This window comes from Thunnus maccoyii, chromosome 24, assembly GCF_910596095.1.
Source record: "Thunnus maccoyii chromosome 24, fThuMac1.1, whole genome shotgun sequence".
NCBI lineage: Eukaryota > Metazoa > Chordata > Actinopteri > Scombriformes > Scombridae > Thunnus > Thunnus maccoyii.
The window spans coordinates 12,154,330-12,173,262 of record NC_056556.1 but is presented as its reverse complement, the minus strand read 5'-3'; the positions used below and the strand labels follow the sequence as shown (position 1 = coordinate 12,173,262).

At 40.5% G+C, this 18,933-nt stretch overlaps 1 protein-coding gene across 2 annotated transcripts; it reads left to right on the top strand.

Annotated features, from left to right (window-relative positions):
* Positions 1-2,883: 2,883 nt before the first annotated feature.
* Positions 2,884-17,182, top strand: LOC121892278 (sodium- and chloride-dependent GABA transporter 2-like). Of its 2 annotated transcripts, none has more exons than XM_042405225.1 (15): positions 2,884-3,494; positions 4,791-5,023; positions 5,879-6,013; positions 8,038-8,178; positions 8,272-8,362; positions 8,447-8,579; positions 9,062-9,196; positions 10,267-10,370; positions 10,811-10,935; positions 11,787-11,899; positions 12,015-12,152; positions 12,271-12,373; positions 14,270-14,370; positions 14,599-14,769; positions 15,104-17,182. In XM_042405225.1, the coding sequence occupies exons 2-15, from the start codon at positions 4,822-4,824 to the stop codon at positions 15,230-15,232; spliced, it is 1,821 nt and encodes a 606-aa protein (XP_042261159.1). In that variant the 5' UTR covers positions 2,884-3,494; positions 4,791-4,821; the 3' UTR covers positions 15,233-17,182. The 2 variants fall into 2 exon arrangements, with proteins under 2 accessions (XP_042261159.1, XP_042261158.1); XM_042405224.1 differs by lacking the exon at positions 2,884-3,494 and adding an exon at positions 4,271-4,547.
* The last annotated feature ends 1,751 nt before the right edge of the window (positions 17,183-18,933 follow it).

Below are 18,933 nucleotides of genomic sequence, written 5' to 3'. Positions count from 1 at the left end.
GTGTGTGTGTGTGTGTGTGTGTGTGTGTGTGTGTGTGTGGAGTGCACACGTGTAGTTGAGGAATTTGCCCATTGTATATGATTGCAAGACTTTTTACCACTTCCTGACTCTTGACCCTTGACTTTTTGATTGTCTTTAGGGAATTTACTCCACTAATGAGGGAGACTTGTGTAAATCGTGAGACATACATTAATGTAGGGACTTAATTGCAGAGTTAAGATGTGCATAGAAACAGAATTCTTTCACAACTCTGTAAATCTTTTCTTTAGCTGGGTGGATGTCAGGGAGGCACTTGCAAGATATCATTGTGGCTTTTTTTTTCCACAATCAGAGTTGTAGAATTTGCTGTAGTTATAATAGAAGTTTAAATATTGTTACTAAGGAAGAACAAACCTAAAATTCTGTTGCATTTGTAAACAAGAATAGTTCAAGAAAATTCATTAAACAATACAATATGATTTTCAAGGTTGTAGCTGTGGAATTCAGCTGCTTCTAATCCTCCTTGATATTTTTTGTGTTGTGATGGAGTTAGTTAAATCTTGTTTGGTTGTTTTTTTTTGTTTTTTTTTCTTTAGGCCTGTGACATCAGAGAATTCAGTGAATGCATCAGGCATTGTGAAAAGCTAAATGAAGTTGGCTTGAGTCGACATCATGAAAATTAACACGTCTCCAATATTAACCCAAGGCTGTAGCTAAGAAGTAGAGTTGTGTCAAGACACTTTGCATCAGGCTCTGTGAGTTATGTACGTATATGTGTGAATGTCTGTTTGTGTGTGGTTGTGGGAGTGAGTATGTGCAGGCATAAATGTTTGTGTGTACATATGGTGTGGGTGATTATGAGTGCTAAATACTTTGCTAGTGTTTATTTAATGTGTGTTCAGTGATTTTACAGCAAACTCTACAAGCCAATGTGTTGAAATAAAAAGAAAGGTGTGTGTCAGGGTGCAGTTTGAAACATGACCTTAAAATCCCACATATCCTTAGTTTTTCATCTGTAATTTATGATTTGTTAATCAGATGTGTACATGATCAATTTAACATGTGACTGTTATCTAATCATAAACATAAGTCTTTATCAACACAACCATAAAGTACTATAGTCAAAAGCACCATAAACAGGAAGATGTCCTGTTCTTGCCATCATTGAATGAACTGCATGATGGAAAAACAGATTTGTGAAGAGGTTTTCACATGACTCAGTGTTTAAAGATTTTAAACTATATTTCTTCTGTTTTGTTTAATTATATTGTGTAGAAGAAAAACCTTTCCCTAAGAGGAATGTCACTGGCAGCACTGCTCCCGCTTTCAGTTGTAATTACTGAGGAGCTGGCATGCGTAGAAACAAGGAGACACAACATCCTGCTTAACTGAACATGCTGTATCAAACAAACTTGTAGAGAAAAACAAATGACATTTACGGTAAGCTGCTAAAACATCTGAATAATACTGAATAATATTGGAAAACTTCTTTAGAGAGCATTATTTGGGGAAAATACTATTAGACGTAGAAGTGAAACTGGGGCAGAACAAGTCAGCATTGGTGAAATCCTCGATATGTGAGTTTTTATTGCACAGACAGAAGGGAATGAATGAGTTGCAGTAGTCCAAGGCTTCCAGAGGTATTTCTGTAGTACAATCAAATTTAAGACAGACAAGCTTTACGGTCAGTGGCATTTCTAGGTTAAGTAACATGTCATCTACATAAAGACAGAAATGGGAAATACAGATGGTAAGCATCCTTGTTGAGTCCCTCTGTGAGACATTAAGATGACAACAATAAATAGGTTGTTGTGTACAGTACATGTATCCAGTGAATAACTCTCTGAAAACAGTGCAATCCTTGAAACCAAACCAAAACCATATGCAAGCTTGGTATGAGACTTTTAGACAGTTTAAGGATTGTAATTAATTATAGAATACACCTACCAATGTGTTACTCGTATCTTTTGGTCTTCTTAGGTGAAATATTTACTGTATGCATATGTGCATATATCCTCAAGTCATAGTATAATGTGCTCCACTTTCAAATGTGATTTATACGCCTTGTTATGTAACCTAATATGTCTATGCAGTGGAATGTAATTTTCTGAATGAAGTCCTTGGTGTGTTAGCTGGAGCCTGTTTTTTTCTTACTGTGGCTATAAATGCTCAGCTGAATGAGCACAGGCAGTGACAGATGCCGTCAAACATGCTGAGAGCTGCTGGAGGTGGCCTAAACGGTTAAGACGCCGAGGCCGTTTACAGAGCACAGTCCACAGTATGGAGCTGAAGTCAACATCACAATTTGTTTTGGTTTTTTTGCCGCATCACTTACTGCATATTGATTTATATTAAATATCAATGACCAATATAAATCAAGATAAAATAAACTCACTGATTTTGAACCTAGACAAGCATTTATTGTATCTTTGTACATCCATATAGGCTACAGCTGTAGCCAGGGGAGATACAGAGGTCATGAGCACTACTGTTTCAAAGCCTTTTCCACACTACCTGGAATAAAATACTTGCGTACCAGACTAGTCATATTTATAAATATATAGTGTCTAAAAATACTGGAATCAGCATATAAAATTCCAACCATGTGTAAGTTTTTAATGATAGAATGTAAACACTCCCCAGGTTGAACCCACAATTTCCTACAAGACTAGTACAGGCCTGATAAAGGCCTCAAAGGAATATGAGGATAGCTACATGGAAACTGTTCAGTTTTCAGGTGATGTAATACAGTCATATTGGATGGTTTTGTTTGGTTTATTCTGTTGTAACACAATATATACTGTACATAGCATAGATGCAAAAATATGCACAATAAACACAAATATATAGTAATAAATATTATTATCGACAGACATTGCGGATTGGCCTAGGCTATAAAGGCTACAGGTAGCCTATGGCATAAGTCTATTCAGTTAATATTCTATGTATGTGTCCATATTTTTTAAATATATGTATAAATTTGGGAGGATGGGGAGGGAGGGGGAGTGATGGAAGATTAAATAACTTAGATAACAGAAATCACACTTACTGCACTACTTACTGCCTTATACAGTACATTGTATCAGAAATGTTACAATAATGGCATGGCTAATATGTATCATTTTATCATTATATAATTAGCAGACATGCAAACATGTCTACAAAATCAAAATATAAAAGGTAACCAGGCTGCTCATTAATATCGCAGTGTGTGTTAACTCCATTACTAATAATGTAGATTACTGCAGGCTAAATATCAAGATATGTTAAATTCTGAAAGAAATACCTTTTCGTAACAGTAACAAACACTTCAGTACCCATGATGCATTCTGTAACCTCTTTACTGCTGGTATGCCATGCGCCAGGCTTGACTGAAGCATGGTCCCTTTATAAATTTGGACCGTGGGCTGCGCCGCTCTGCAGCCCCTCACAGAGCTCCCGCTGCCCGGAACAAACCATCTGGCCACCCGGACTGGGGGGTGGTCGCGGTGTAGAGAACTACAGGACACGCAGAGGTAGGAGACATAATGTCCAATTCTCTGCAATTTATCCGCTCACAGGAGACACTGAAGCAGCGCGAATGCGCAGCTTCAGCGAAATTGTTTTAGGCATCAATTCTAGCGCATCACGAGACTTAACCACGCCTCTACAACCGTGCTCTGCACCGACATGAAACCACTTTATACGTATCCGACAATTTAGGAATAACCGAACCTATAAATTAACCCACGTTTTGATACAGTAGATGGTTCATAACCGCATGTTTTAACGGTGGTTATGTTGCGTGTCTGTGACGGCGGAAGGTGGCTCACGCTCGTTATATCAGTGCTTTGAGGTCACATGGCGCAGCGAGGGACAATGTGGAGGGAAATGTTCCTCAAAAGTTCAGCTACATCCCCTATTAGGCATTAAAATATTAAGAATTCAAAGAATGTCATGCATCACCTAGAAAGACAAATCACACAGAAATCTGTCTGTTTTGTTCCAACTACACCACATAATAATACCACATGAAATGTCTGCATTAAAGGTATAAAAAGATCATTATATACTTCAACTGAGTTGCACTTCAATACACAGAGGTCCCTATAAAACATTATGAAATATGACAGACACAAAAAGATAAAAATAATTTGTTAAAATACCTTAAATTTGATATCTGTCTATCTAAATATTAATCTGTTCATCTGGTTTAGGTCAAACTGTTAATAAATTGTATTAGTGTGTCAAATTTATTACTTCTCAAGATAAGAATATCTGAAAAATGTAAAGTCGTGAATATCAAAAGTCATTTGGGGTAGCATACTTATAGATTATCTAAAGTTTTGTGCGTAAGATCAAGATGTTAGACGTCAGTGGCAAAAAATGCGTGAGCGAGATAGTCCCTAGTCAAATGCACAAGCTGAAAATGACAAATTTAGGCCTTGAGTGTGCTGAAGACTACAGATAAAGGACACACACCCACATTGGTCAGTCCTTGAGAGGCGAATCGCAGATAAGTGAGGCAGCCAAACCAACTGTCAGAAAGTACACCCAAAGTCTCGTTAGTCAATCCCGGCGGCGAAGATGTGAGTGAATCTGCCTTTATTTTCCGCAGTCTGTTTTCTTTTTGTGTCTTTTGTGAATATGTTTACTATCTGTCTGCATGGTTGCAGAAAGATAATACTTGTTTATATTCTAGCTACTTCCTTTAAAAAAAAATCTTCTTTATTGTCTAACTGGTTCACCATGTCACGCTTTTTATGATTCATCCTCTCTGGTTTCTTTCTCTCCAACTTTTCTCTTAATTTCTTGTGTTTTTCTTCCTTCAGGGGTGTGTGTGTGTCTCTGCCGGAACCAGTGATGGCCGACCAGCTGCCTCCACAGCAGGTGAATAAGTTCCAACGAGGGAGCCTCCCCAACGGGAAAGAAGTCACCCAGGATGACCTGCACGCAAGAGGCCAGTGGGCTAGCAAGGCTGAGTTCCTCCTGGCAGTGGCGGGGCAGATCATCGGCCTGGGCAACGTCTGGAGGTTCCCTTACCTCTGCTACAAGAACGGAGGAGGTAAATTATGTGGGAGAGCAGAGGGGAAGAGAGAGGAAGAGTCAGCTTTGTAGTTTTTGTTGACAAATTGTCATTCTATAAATTCTGTCTTGGCTCTCTGTCTGTCATCTGCACTTATCTTTTTCACTTTTTTTCTCCCCTTTTTCTTTAATTTTCTAAAAAAAAAATAGAGATGAGATTTGCAAGATGCTTGTTAGAGTTAGGGATATATGTGTTTTGTATTTTTTTACTCCTATGAAGGATAGAAAATATCCTTACAAAGAAATGACAGTTTTATTTATTTAGTTTTATTAGAGCAAAAAGGTTCATTTGTGGTTATTTATTGGTTATAGAGTTCAGCAGTCCATTGCACCAGCTGTGTGTAAGTTCCGACTTAGCCTAGTTATAATGAAAATTATTACTAAGTTGTGATTTATGCATTACTAAAATAAAAACGGCTGCACCACGGAGATAAGTTACAACATAACTCCAAGTAGGGGAATGTGTAACTAAATAGTTACACATGTCCCTAGGGTAGGTGTAAATCATAAAATGTCACAGAATTGTACTCACTAATGGTAAAACAGCAGTTTCCCTGCCACACAGCATTTTTTATTTTATTAACTGCATGCCATTTTGCAACACAGTAATCCAGTAGAGACCTAATTTATTGATCCAAAATAGTTTACTACAACATGGTAAGATGCTAAGCAGCTCATGCCAGACAGAAAGCAAATGCGCACGGTGACCATGATGATCAAACTCTTATCTTTGATTGTCGATTGGCCACTTGCCTTAGTTGTGACTTTACATCCAAACTAGTCAGTAGCTGATTTAGTTGCAAACTAAGCATCTTATGCATGTGTGTGTGTCCAGGTGTGTTCTTTATACCTTACCTGTTGTTCCTGGTGCTGTGCGGCATCCCCCTGTTCCTCCTGGAGACCTCACTGGGACAGTACACCAGCCTGGGAGGGGTCAGCGCCTGGAGGACTGTCTGCCCATTATTTGGAGGTACACTTCTGCAATATGTCCTGTTATGTGCTGTTAAGATTGACATAAAGAGAATAAGAGATAGCAGAACAATTAACGCAAGAACACAGGATGAAAACTTGGAAATTTAATTTTTTACTTCACTATGTCTGAATGAATAAGACCTTCAAACACATTGGTTCGCAAAAAATCAAACAAACATTGAGACAGTTGCAGTGTTATGCTGGTTTTGTTGCATATCTTGATGATTATTGTAAGTTTTTAACCGACCTGCAACCTTACCAACATCTCTCTGTTTCTCTTTTCCCTTCCCGTTCGACTAGTTATCCTAACTTCCCTAACTTCACAGACTTTGTCTCTCTTTTACTTTCTCCTTTACTTTCCCATGTCTTTTTGACCTAGTCTTTCTCCTCACTGGTGCAAGCATCCAAAGTATTCCTATGCCCACATCAACACAAAACCCATATAAACAATGTGACCGCAATCAGAAGATTTGGCACGCCCTGACATCTGCATGCATGTGAGGTTCATATTCAATCTCAGGTTTTCTGTCAAAACAATTCAAGAGTGCAGAAGGCAACTCGCAACCCGGCCAGCCAATAATAACACGCACTTGGGGTTGTTTTCATGGTGTCTTGCTATCTAAATAAAGGATCAGGGTTAAGCGTTAACGTAACACACAATTACAACAATAAACCTAAGGCTGCCGTTATCAATGTGATGCTGCCTGTCATTCAGGGAATAGAAAACTATGTGAGGTTAGTTAAGTTGAACACATGGTCTTCAATAAGCTGGTTTAGACAATTAAACATTTGGATGACAGGAATGCATTGAAGTATCTAGGAAAGGCTCATGTCTTTAATTAGACCTGAACATCAGACTCCATCTGTTTACAGTTTTCTCCTCAATATTAAGCTTGACAGTCCATACAGTACAGGCATTATATGGAGGACTTTGATCCATAAGTCTAACCTGACTATATTTATTTATAGGTGCAGCAGAATGACTAATTGGTGGGTAATTTATATGAATGCAAACAGTGGCAATCAATATCCATGCTGCCCTGTGGGGGAGTTACAAACAGTAGATACTGTAAATCTATGTTTTCTGATTGAGGTGTGATTGGCTGATGTCAATATATGATATACCTCTTATTACAGCAGTAAGCTTATAAATGCATGAGCTCAAAACTGAAATAATAAAGGTCTCAAAACTACTTTTTAATACAGGGACCTACTTCAAGACAGGCCTCAAGATTAGGTAATAACTATGAACTTATTTTTGTCAGATTTAAAGCTCATGTGCAGGTGTAACCGCTAGCTGGACCACCTGCAAAAACATATTGTAAACAGTGCGTGTGTGTTTGTGTGTGTGTGTAGATACAGTTAAAAGCTAATTGTGCTTTATTTTTTTTTACATTTTTAACCTGTTCAATGTCAAATAAACTGCATTTGTAAGCGTGTGTGTGTTCATGGCAGCTGCTCTGCCCCTTGCTCCATATGGCCTGCACATACATTTGGATATGCACACAGGGTTACCGCTGTTTTGTTAACAGTTGTTGCGTGAAAGCCATGTGTTCAGCACCACATGGAGAATATGCGCTACTTCCCCAGGCACCATGTACAGACAAAACTTACACGAGCAAAGTAACGCTTCTGTAGGAATCCCTCGCTAGTTTGCACTTTCAGTATGCCATCATTGCTGTCAGATAAATGCCTGAATTTCATTAGAGGATATCACAATCAGCTATTTGTCTGGGCCAACAGCATACGCTCTCTAACCCACTCAAGCCTCATAAGACTCATCTTTCATTCCTAATGAAGATATATTAGATGTGGGCTGCATGTCGAGTGCCTCAGTGAAAGGATGCTTTCATCTGAAACTCAAGTGACTTGGAACTGATAACAGAATGTGTGTGTATGAAGACTTTGAAGCTTTGTTAAAACTCTCCATATGTTTATTTCTGTAATCCTGCTGTACACAAGACAACAATAAGATCTGCTTGTGTAAACCATTAAACCTTGTATCATCTTATATCTCTGCAGGTCTTGGTTATGCCAGCCAGGTGATGATCCTGCATGGTTGCGTGTACTACATCATCATCCTGGCCTGGGCTCTCTTTTACCTGTCCAACAGCTTCCAGGCGGAGCTGCCCTGGTCGCACTGTAACAACACGTGGAACACTGGTCAGTAATCAAGCACCAACGACAGCTGAAAGATGGATGAGTGGCTTCTTGATGTTTTTTTATGTTCTTATGTGTGTGTGTGTTCTCCTGCAGGTGCATGTTTCCTGTTTGACCAGAGCAACCAGACAGCCAATGCAAGCAGCCTGCCCGAGAACGCCACTTCCCCCGTCATGGAGTTTTGGGAGTGAGTGTGGTTGGTCTCCTAGGTTTCTCACTGATGGTTTTTCGGCATATTGATCATGCACTAACAGCAGCGTGTGTGTTCTAGGCGGGAGGTGCTCCGTCTGTCCAGCACTTTAGACGAGCTGGGTCCAATCAACTGGAAGCTGGCTCTGTGTCTAGCCGTCGTCTGGCTCGTCTGTTACTTCTGTGTCTGGAAGGGAGTCAAGTCCACTGGAAAGGTGAGCGGAAAACACACCAACATCATCCCCGTCCATGTCTGGGGACATCACAGCTTCTGGGCTACCAGATGGCTTGTTTTTGAAGTTAATAGATTTGTTTCTGATATGAGAAAATTGATTTTATTCTCAGATTGTATGATTAAATTAAGTAAACAGAAAGTGCATAAAGACACCCTCCACCCCGGCCTGCAACTTCTTTTATCCTTCTTTTTCTTTATTCATTTGATGCAATCATTTCGTATTTGAGGGTTAACCACAACTCATCTTTCTTGTGGACAGTAAACAAAATAACAGACTGGACACTGTACATTGCCTCGATTTTATGCGACTTGTTTATTGTGTTCCCTGCCGCCATCAGTCAACACGTTTACTTTCCAGAGCTTTCCCTCCTCATTATTTCAGGACATCACAGACACGTCCTCCCTGTTTTCTCTGTCTCTGTGCCATCCTGACCACATCCCTGCATGCTGTGTACATTCTAGGTGGTGTACCTGACAGCCACCTTCCCATATGTCATGCTGTTTGTGCTGCTGGTGCGTGGTGCCACCCTTCCCGGAGCGACCGACGGCATCATCTACTACCTCAAACCCAACCACACCCGCCTGGCAGACCCACAGGTACAGAAACACAAACATACACTAAAAAACCTGTTAGAGCCAACAGAAATCCTTCCAGGCGTTCTTTCAGGTGGTATAGCGGCTACTTTAAGTTGGAGGTCCACGCTGTCAGGTGAGTCGGTGTATTGTCAAACCTTTCACTTTGTGAAAATGAAAATGGAGGATGTTTTGATCTGCAAAAGCATACTTTGTGACTGTAGGTTTTCCTTATACCGAATCAATCATACCTGAAATAAACAAGAAAACTATTATATTAATAGATACTGAGAATTAATAGCGTTAACTACCACTGTCACAATACAAATTACAGGGATGTTGGAGGATTGATGTAGCTGCACTGGCTTTTAAGTGCCGATGCACATGTTTAACATTATTTTATGCAGCTCAAGGACACATTTAATAGATCTCGTTCACACAGTAACAGGGTTTGTGCACAGATTAATGTGTCACCTCCAAACACATTGTTATTATATAGAATAGCCACTTTTGGGACCTGTAAAGGTGTGTTCAGACTGAACACAAGGAGAGTTTTAGAGGCAGAAGTGAAATTTGGCCCGATTCATTTTCTATAGGATGTGAGGGAATTGCTTTTCATAGTATTTTGGGATAGCAAGCATTATGGAATTGACCGGGGATGTGAAATAAAGGGTTGAAAGTTGAAAGTTATTAATTAGGGCAAAATTTGCATGAAATTTGGTGAAAACGCGACCCAAAAAGGTAATGCAATGGTAGGCCAGGAAGTTTAGCAGGTTTAGATAAATGTCTGTTTAGTTAATAACATTATTATTGCAGTTTCTGGGATCTCTTATTATGGTTGTTCCTTGCCTCCCAGATTACAGATACAAACAAAAGCTGAGTGCTACTTGGCACAAAGTAACACATTTTTGGAGAAAGGCGTATTAAAGTAAATCAATTAATACCAGATGGGTGGAGTTTGACAGCATCAGCACATTTACATAGAGTCAGAAAAGTTATCTATCACTGGAGAAACACACACGAAGTTATTTTTCCTGCTGTTGTGCAAACATTTTGTTATTTATTGTACTCTGTTCCTGTTTCTCTCTCTGTAGGTATGGATGGATGCAGGGACCCAGATATTTTTCTCATATGGGATCTGTTTGGGGAGTCTCACAGCCCTCGGCAGTTACAACAAATACAACAATGACTGCTATAAGTGAGACACTACAGTCACACACACACACACACAGAAACATGCAAAAATATTCCTTACACTCCACTTCAGACAAACCATACTCATGGAAATGGAAGATGTAAGCTCCCACTGGTCAGATGGCTTCCAGAAGGAATGGCTGGAATGGAGAGAGAAAACACACTGATACAGCCACACCTTAAAGAAAAGCCCTGGCTACCATGTTTCCCACACTCTAGGACTCCCACACATACACACACACACAGAGAGAGAGAGAAAGGGCCAAACACTTAACTCTTGACCAAAGACCTTATTATATTCTGTTCAACATTAACTGAAGGTCCTTTTATACTAGTCATGTTTTTGAGCTTTTGTGTCAAATTGTTCCCCTGAAATCACATGTATTTCCTGAATTTGTGTCCTGCCGTAATGCCAAATGTATTTCGTTGTGTGTGTCCTTCCAGGGACTGTTTCCTTCTGTGCCTCCTGAACAGCAGCACCAGTTTCCTGGCAGGTTTTGCCATCTTCTCTGTGCTGGGCTTCATGGCTGAGGAGCAGGGTGTGGACATAGCCACCGTGGCCCAGTCAGGTGAAGCAGATGGCGGTTGGAGATGGAAACGTGGTTTCCCTCAGCAGAAGCGAGGAGATCTTGTTTAGGAAAACAGCTCAAGGGAAAACGAAAAAGAAGCTAACCTTTTCTATAATTAATTCACTGCAGTATTTCACGCTGACCTTTAAATTTAATTTAAAGTAAGAGGCAGACACTGAAACTTTTAGGGCTCTTAATTCAAGGACCTATCAAGTGTCATAATAATCTCTAAATAAAGGCTACCCTGGGTCACAAGTGGTGCAGGAGCTATGTTTTTGCTAGCTCTTCCATGAACTAAAGCCAAAAACAATGTATTGATCCTACTACTAAGTATCACCTGTGTAGCCAAAGCCTGATAAAGATTTTTCCTCTGTGCCAGGGACTTCCCTTGTTGTCAAAAACTATCAATTACTATTAATCCGTATTAATCCTCCGCTGAAAATAGTCCTCATTAAACACAGTATTTCCTCCTGTTTGAGTAATGTTGGCTAGAAACTGCAGTGCCCAGCTGTTTTAGGAAATGAGTTAGCCTTTTTTAAATATTATAATAAATATATGTGACTTGTTTTTACAGTTTTACATCCTCAGTAGGAATGAATGAGCTCGGAGCTGAGTGCCACAGACAGGGTAGTGAGGTTGGAAAGTTTTGAGAGACAGACTAATGCATAGTTGGTTTTGGTCTTTCCGTGGGATTTGTGACAGTAAGAAAAATATAGAATAATCCCAGCCTAATCCTATAAATAGCAAATCCATAAAATCAAAGCAATACCCAGCCGTTTAAGTCAGACATATATTGTTTAAATAACTTTACATGTATAACATGTTTTTCCTGCGTTTGTATGTCCTCTTAGGACCTGGACTTGCCTTCATCGCCTACCCCAGAGCTGTAGCCATGATGCCTCTACCTCAACTCTGGGCTGTCTGCTTCTTCCTCATGATCATCATGCTGGGGCTGGACACACAGGTAGGTCATAGTAACACACACACACACACAGCGACTTTGATAAATTATTGATGGCATTGATGTATTAAGTAAAACTGCGCACATGCTGACCCCGTCTCCTCTCTTGTCACCCCAGTTTGTGAGTCTTGAGGCCCTGATGACGTCGGTGACTGACCTGTACCCTCATCTGATCAGACGAGGCTATCGCAGAGAGCTGCTGCTGCTGTTTATCTGTGTCGTCTGCTTCCTAATTGGACTGGTCATGGTCACGCCAGTAAGTCACACTCCGGATGGATGAGTGCATGATCGTCTAGCCTGTTTGGCTTCTATGATATTGAATTATAGACTTTTCTCTCTGTTGTGTGTGTGTGTTTGTCTCCACCCCGGTGCAGGGTGGTCTGTATGTGTTCCAGATATATGACCATTTCTCCTGTAGTGGAGCCAGCCTGCTGCTCCTCTCCATCTTCCAGTCTGTAGCCATCGGCTGGGTCTACGGTATGAATCCCAACTCCTCTCATCTCCTCTTCTTTCTTTTCCTTTTTTTTTTTTCTTGTCTCTGTCCTGACTATAATCCCCATCTGTTGGACAATAGGATACCAGACTCCACCACATCAGAACATGCCAAAATAAATCTCAAGTTGTTTTCAATTTATATTGAAAATATAAAACAGAGCAGTGACAAGAACACTTTTTATCTAATTAAACACACACAGTCAAGCAGTCCACTTCCTCCCCTCCTTCTGCATTCCACTTGGAGTCAGTAGACAGTATATTAACATGGCTGCAGCTACCCACTGTTGTCGGGAGACTGGCTCCTAGCCAGGCCCCTGTCTGTCTCCTCCGGGCCCTAAATCAGCCCCTGGGCCCCGTCGCCTCTCAGTCTCAGGCTGACGGCCCCAGGGAGCCCCTATCCCGGCCAGACCTGGGGCTCAAGAACATTTACAAAAACACTGTTTGTTTAAAGAGTCAGATGGGTGCAATGTGCCATATATAGTGTATGTACATCAAGACAATCCAATTAGTGTTACAGCATTTAGGCAGTTAAATTTGTATTTGTTAAAGACTCAGAAAAGCTGTGACATGTAATAATTTTTTTTTTTTTTTAAAGTCATGCCATTGCAGATGATAATGGATGAGTTTAGCGGCTTGGCAGAGAGTGTGTGTTTGTATGTGTGGGTACATATGAATACCAAGGAAGCCAGCTTTTATGGCTCTCCCAGCAGTAGGTGAGTACAGCAGCAGAGTTGAGGAGTGGGCTTTAAGTGGACTGGGTAACACAGCGGTCAGGACTCCATTGCACCTTTTCCCCTTTTTTATGACTGTGGGATTTTACAGACTCTAACATACTATAACACTCCTCAGCCACTGGTTATGTGGCCGTGAAGGGGTTTCACTGCACAGGTTAGGTTATTATAGAAGAGGGACACCTACTGTTACAAACATCATCAAATGGTCAAACTTAATACAGAGATAAAGAGGAAATATTGTGGATAATCTGAGCAACAGGTATAGATTTCATTTTGAAATTAAACCTGTCAAGTTTTTTCCACATGCATTAATTAAACAGTAATAGTACTGATTCTTTCCACATGTCATATGACAGTTTCTGTTTGCACAGTCTGGGAGATAACTGCTACTAGTACCATTATTACTACAACTGCTGCTACTACTAGCAGTATTGTCAAGAGATTAGAAGAGATTACTGCTCAGTACTAGCCTCAGCATCAATTGTAGGGCATTAAATTAGTAAAATTATTGTTAATTCTTAAAGGAAAATTCCATTTCCTTGCAACCTGGGGCTCATTGTTATCGGTAATGATAGGATTTTTTTTTTTTATCAACTCAGTGTCTGACAACTAGTGATACTGCAACATCACTGTCCATTTTGGTAAGCAAGAGGGGGTGTCAGATGATCAGCCAGGTTGTAAACACATTTTATCTAAACTACCTGGAAGTAAAAATGTCTAGGTGGTAGACATTTGAGAGTTACACCCTGCTTTAACTCTGAAAAACAACAGCATAAATTCAATGTTGTTGTGCACACAGGAAGTTTTACAAAGCTGTGGGCGTTAATGTGCATTTATTTTTGTCACACTGTGTACCACTATTACAATTATGACTATTTACCAGCTCTGCTACTGCAACAAATACCACCACTACCACTGCTACTCCTGGTAATGTCTTCTTTTCCTGCAACTATGTCAACCTATTTCTAAATAGTTTTTTTCTAATATTTTTCTTGTATTTCCCTCTAAAAAAAAAATTAAATAAAAAATATTCTAACCAAAGTTGGCCACCGCCACCAAAAACAACATGTCAGTTGTAACCAAACCATCATATCTAACCAAACCACATCCACTCACATTGAAGTTGCTCTTGTTCTGTCCGCAGGAGCCGAACGCTTCAGTGACAACATCAGGGATATGACCGGGTACAGCCCCCTGCCTGTCTTCAAGCTGTGCTGGAAATACTTGACCCCGACTGTGTGCACTGTGAGTGACCCGCTCCCTGCTGACCTGCTTTCACACTGTTTAGTGTGTGCTTGCTGTGAAGCAGTATACACATAAACTCATGTTTGGGGGTTTTCATACAATCAATCAATGTAGCTCCCAATGACATATCTCTCATAATTAAACTCACTTCAAATCTTTTTGAATTGATTCAGAGCTGTATTTGCAAACACTAACTGACCCAGTCTTTCTTCTTGTCGTCTCCTGCAGGCTACTTTTTTGTTTTCCCTGGTGCGTTGGTCTCCGTTGAGCCTTGGGAAAGGCATGGTCGCTCCAGGCTGGGCCACCGCGCTGGGCTGGCTCCTCACCTTCTCCTCCGTCTCTCTGCTCCCCATCTGGGCCATCTACCTCCTGGCCACCACCCCGGGTACCCTGCCACAGGTAATACCAGCAATCATTTTATGACTATGTTGATAAATACACACATGTATAATGTATAAATGCTTAATTTTGTCTCTACTAGTGGTGATGAAAATGTGCATCAAATTTATAATTGCACTGCAAGAAGTGGCTATTTTAAAAGGCTATGTAGGTCTTAAACAGAGGAAAAATAGTCAGTTATTGGGTTGAAGTAATGCTACTTACTTAATAGGAAATATATAGAAACAAGGCAGGATAAAGCCAGTCACTCTACTAGAAGCAACTAATAAAGCAGAATGATGATGATGTTACGATGTTAAAACAATCAGGTAACTTTGACCTTTCAACCTCACAGCGCTTCAAACGCATGTGCAGCCCTGCCAAAAACTCATCGCTGGCCGTCCAACACTTCCCCACCAACACCTACATCCCTGTGCTGCCCCTCACTGAGAAGCCAAAGGAACCGATCAGCAACATCATCTAGGATCATAAGACTTGATAAATTGTCATATGATGACAATGTGGACGCTGCTCAGCCAATCAGGTGTGACAAAGGGAAGAGTTGAGGTTAGAGTCCCAATTGAGTCCCAGTTGAGAGCAATATCTTGAACTAGACCAATGAAATAATACATCAGGATGTCTTTTTTTAATGTAGAAAAATTGAAGATATATGGATATTTTTACCATTAACCCGGCAATCATGAGCAAATGCCTGGTGATACACTCAACGATCAACTGAAAGCACCGTTAGTTTTAATCTCAGCAATGTCGTCCATCCATTTAATCTCAGCCCCGTCCTTTGGGGAGGAAGTGTGGCTTCAGTTCACAGCTTGCTTTACCCTTTAAGACTTTGCCCTTCCCAACTTTTGTTATGGGCACACACTACTCCATCTTAACTACTTTATTTGCTTTAAATTGCAAGCCTCTCTTTTTTATTTAGCAGCTGAATCACTTTATTTGTAGACTATTTGATCATTCAAGGCACAGGACGCAGCTAAAGAACAATCCTACTGTTGTTTTTTACTGCCGGCATTATTACTGAGCCTAAAACTTTACTCTCTATGAGAGATTACTGCTAATGTTAGCATGTCTGCTTAGCTTTTACTGTCTCCTGAATATCTCTGTTGATTCAGAGTCAGACATGTTTTATACACTGATTCGTCTGGACTTTTCTGTATGTGCACTCTGCCATATCATGGAGTTCAAATGGTTCAAAACAAGCTTTACACACAATAACACAGTAAATGGTGCTAATGCAAGGTTTGCATCGACTGCCAGTATACCAAGTGCTTCACTTGATGTCAGGGTTGACACTCATTTGTGATTAGTGACAAAATGCAATAACTGTTTTCATCTGTTATACACATCTGTCTTTAAAAATAGTGGGCAGGAAAGTTGTTTGTACTATTTTTTAGCTGTTGTCAGTTGCTGTCTCAAATGCACAAGTTTCAAGTGGCATTATCACATCCTTGAACTGTACCAAAATGTAATTATCAATACTCAATCTGGCAGACATACAATCATGGTATCTGAATCAGCATATATACATACAATTATTTACAGTTACAATACTGCTGCTGGTGCTGCTGCTGCTGTGTGGAGAAAAACTCTCATCTCCACAGTTTTAGTAGAAATTGATTTTTTTATAATGTGATTCTCTTTAAAGGATTTTACAGAATCTTCAACTGTAACATGTGAATGATAACTAGCAGTAGGACTATAAAGTGGCAAATGAAAAAATGACCTCTATGCAGTGTAGGGATGTCCGTATTTTCAGAATATATAGTATGTGTGTGATTTGATTTAAAGAAGCAGTAAATTCTCAAAAAAAGCAGTTTTTAATACCTGCCCCTTACCCTGTTAATAATAAGTAAGTAAAACTTTATTTATAGATTACAAAGTGCTTTACATCGACATTGGCACAAAAAGAAAAGAAATTCCTAATGTTCCTTATCATATATCATGTAGACTGCAGTCACTGTAGACTTTTGCAGTATCCTAAGACAAGAATGTGTTTTGAATAATTTACTCAGAGAACTACTTCCTTGCTTTTCTCATCACCATGAGGTCTTTTCGGTGTCTCAGTGGGGTCTAATTTGTGAAATTACCATGAACTTACTGTACTCAAGCTCAGGACAGAATGTACTCTTCACTGGGAAAACCGATGTAAATCTTCAAAAGCATAGGGATGAGGTTTATTTCTTAAGCAAACGTGATGTGTTTGATGTGTTTAAAGATAAATAAGTCTAAGTTCTGTATGCAAACTTGAAACTGTCTTGTCATTCAGACCTGGATGAGGGTTTTAATTGAAATCCTTTTTAAGTGCTCCTCTGAGATTAATTTAAATGAGAAGCAAAGTGCTAAACCCATCTGGTGTGTTGGAAATGTTGATTTTTCTTTATCTCTGAGTGTTTTATTATCTCTGTTAATATTGGTTATACTTATTTTCTTTTATAAGTGAATATATATATATAAACATTGTGGATAAAAGAGTTTGTGTTGCCTGTGTTCATTTCTTAGACGAGAAAGTTTACAAAAAAGAAGTTGAGTGAGAAACTGATTGTGCGCAGGTGTGTGTTTGTGTTCCCGATACCTGTGGACAAGGCTAGCTGTCACCCAGGAGACATTGCTCTCTCCCTCAGCGCCATGGTAACAGATGCTAAGAAAACACTTGGTCTCTACAAAGAGAGAAAAAGGAGACAGACAAGAGAGACAGAGGAAAGGGGAAGAGAGTTGGTGGGGTACACGCACTCCATCAGCCGTTCAACCATCACGACTACAAGCGCTTTGATTGCTGTTCCCTTCATCTGAAGCATTTTCATCCTGATGGGAATTACTGGTTTTAACATCCATGAAGGGAGAGAAGAGAGAGGGACGGAGGAAGTGATGGAGCAAGAGAAGGATGGAGCGTGTGTGTGTGTGTGTGTGTGTGTGTGTGTGCAGAGGAGGAGAGGGAGTCATGGAGACTAAAGAGAGGGAGGGAGAGTTGCAGCGCTGGGAGAATTCTGACACCACCACTTAGACAGAGCCCGACGGTTATGTAAAAGGCTCGGATTGTCAATTAACCGTATTGGATTCCCTCCTCTCTCTCTCTCAGCCACCATAGGAAGTGGGCTGCTTCCACACACGTGGCTCTGCACGCGGGCGCACACACAAGTTGTTTTGGTGACGTGCAATACTGTATGCAGCCTGCTTTGCACGTGTGATCCGGGTTACTGTGTAATTGTGTGTGTGTGTATGTGTGTGGATAACGGGGGCGGTTTACGTCCATATGGTTGCTTTGGCATACATCTCTGTTTCAGATGATAGGGATTAAAAATGATCCAATGGGCTGAGTGTGTGAGATTCAAAGAGGAGAGAGGAAGAGGGAGGGAGAGGAGAACATTGTAGGGATGTGAGCCAAAGCATGTATATGTGTGTGTGTGTTGTTTCAGTATGTGTATAGCTTTTAAAGATGCTATGGAAAGTCGCCTAATTTTTGCTCAGGCTCAGTGCCACTAGTTTGCAGCTGCAGTACTTTTCACTACATGTATTATTTTGTGTATATTTTTTTTCTGGATAAGCTCAACATTTCTAGTTTCTAGCTTTTCTGGCTCAAAATGTTCAGGGATAAAATATCTGAAACCATGGTCAAACAATAGTGGGAAGAACTAATATATTAACTTCTGAAAAAACAGAATATTCTCTGGATATAGTTTTGTCTTTTCCACCGTTTCTGTTCACCCAAGGTCAGTCCTGACATCACACCGTCCTGATCAAACATCCTCTCTCACACACAGCCCCGGTTTGCTCTGTCTTTATGGGCGTCTTTTACTGCAGGTAATACACTTGACAGTTTGGTGTAAAGGAGAAGCAGCCGGCGGCGGCGGCAGCGGGGGGGGGGGGGGGGTTGGGAGATGAGACTTGAGGACAGAGAGGAAAAAGAGACGGGTAGTGGGGGTGGGAGGACGGAGGGGGATACGTTGCATAACAGCTCTGCAATTTGGACGATGAAGTTCACCTTGATACTGGATCCACTCTGCAGTGGTGACCATCTCGAAGTTTGTGGGTGTATGTGCTAGTGGCGTGCAGTGGGAGATGAGGGCACTCATTAGTATTGGGGAACAGGGCCGTAGAAAGGATTTTAGGAGGAGGTTCATGAGCCCCCGAACACAACCCCACCTCCCTTGGAAATATTTGACCAGA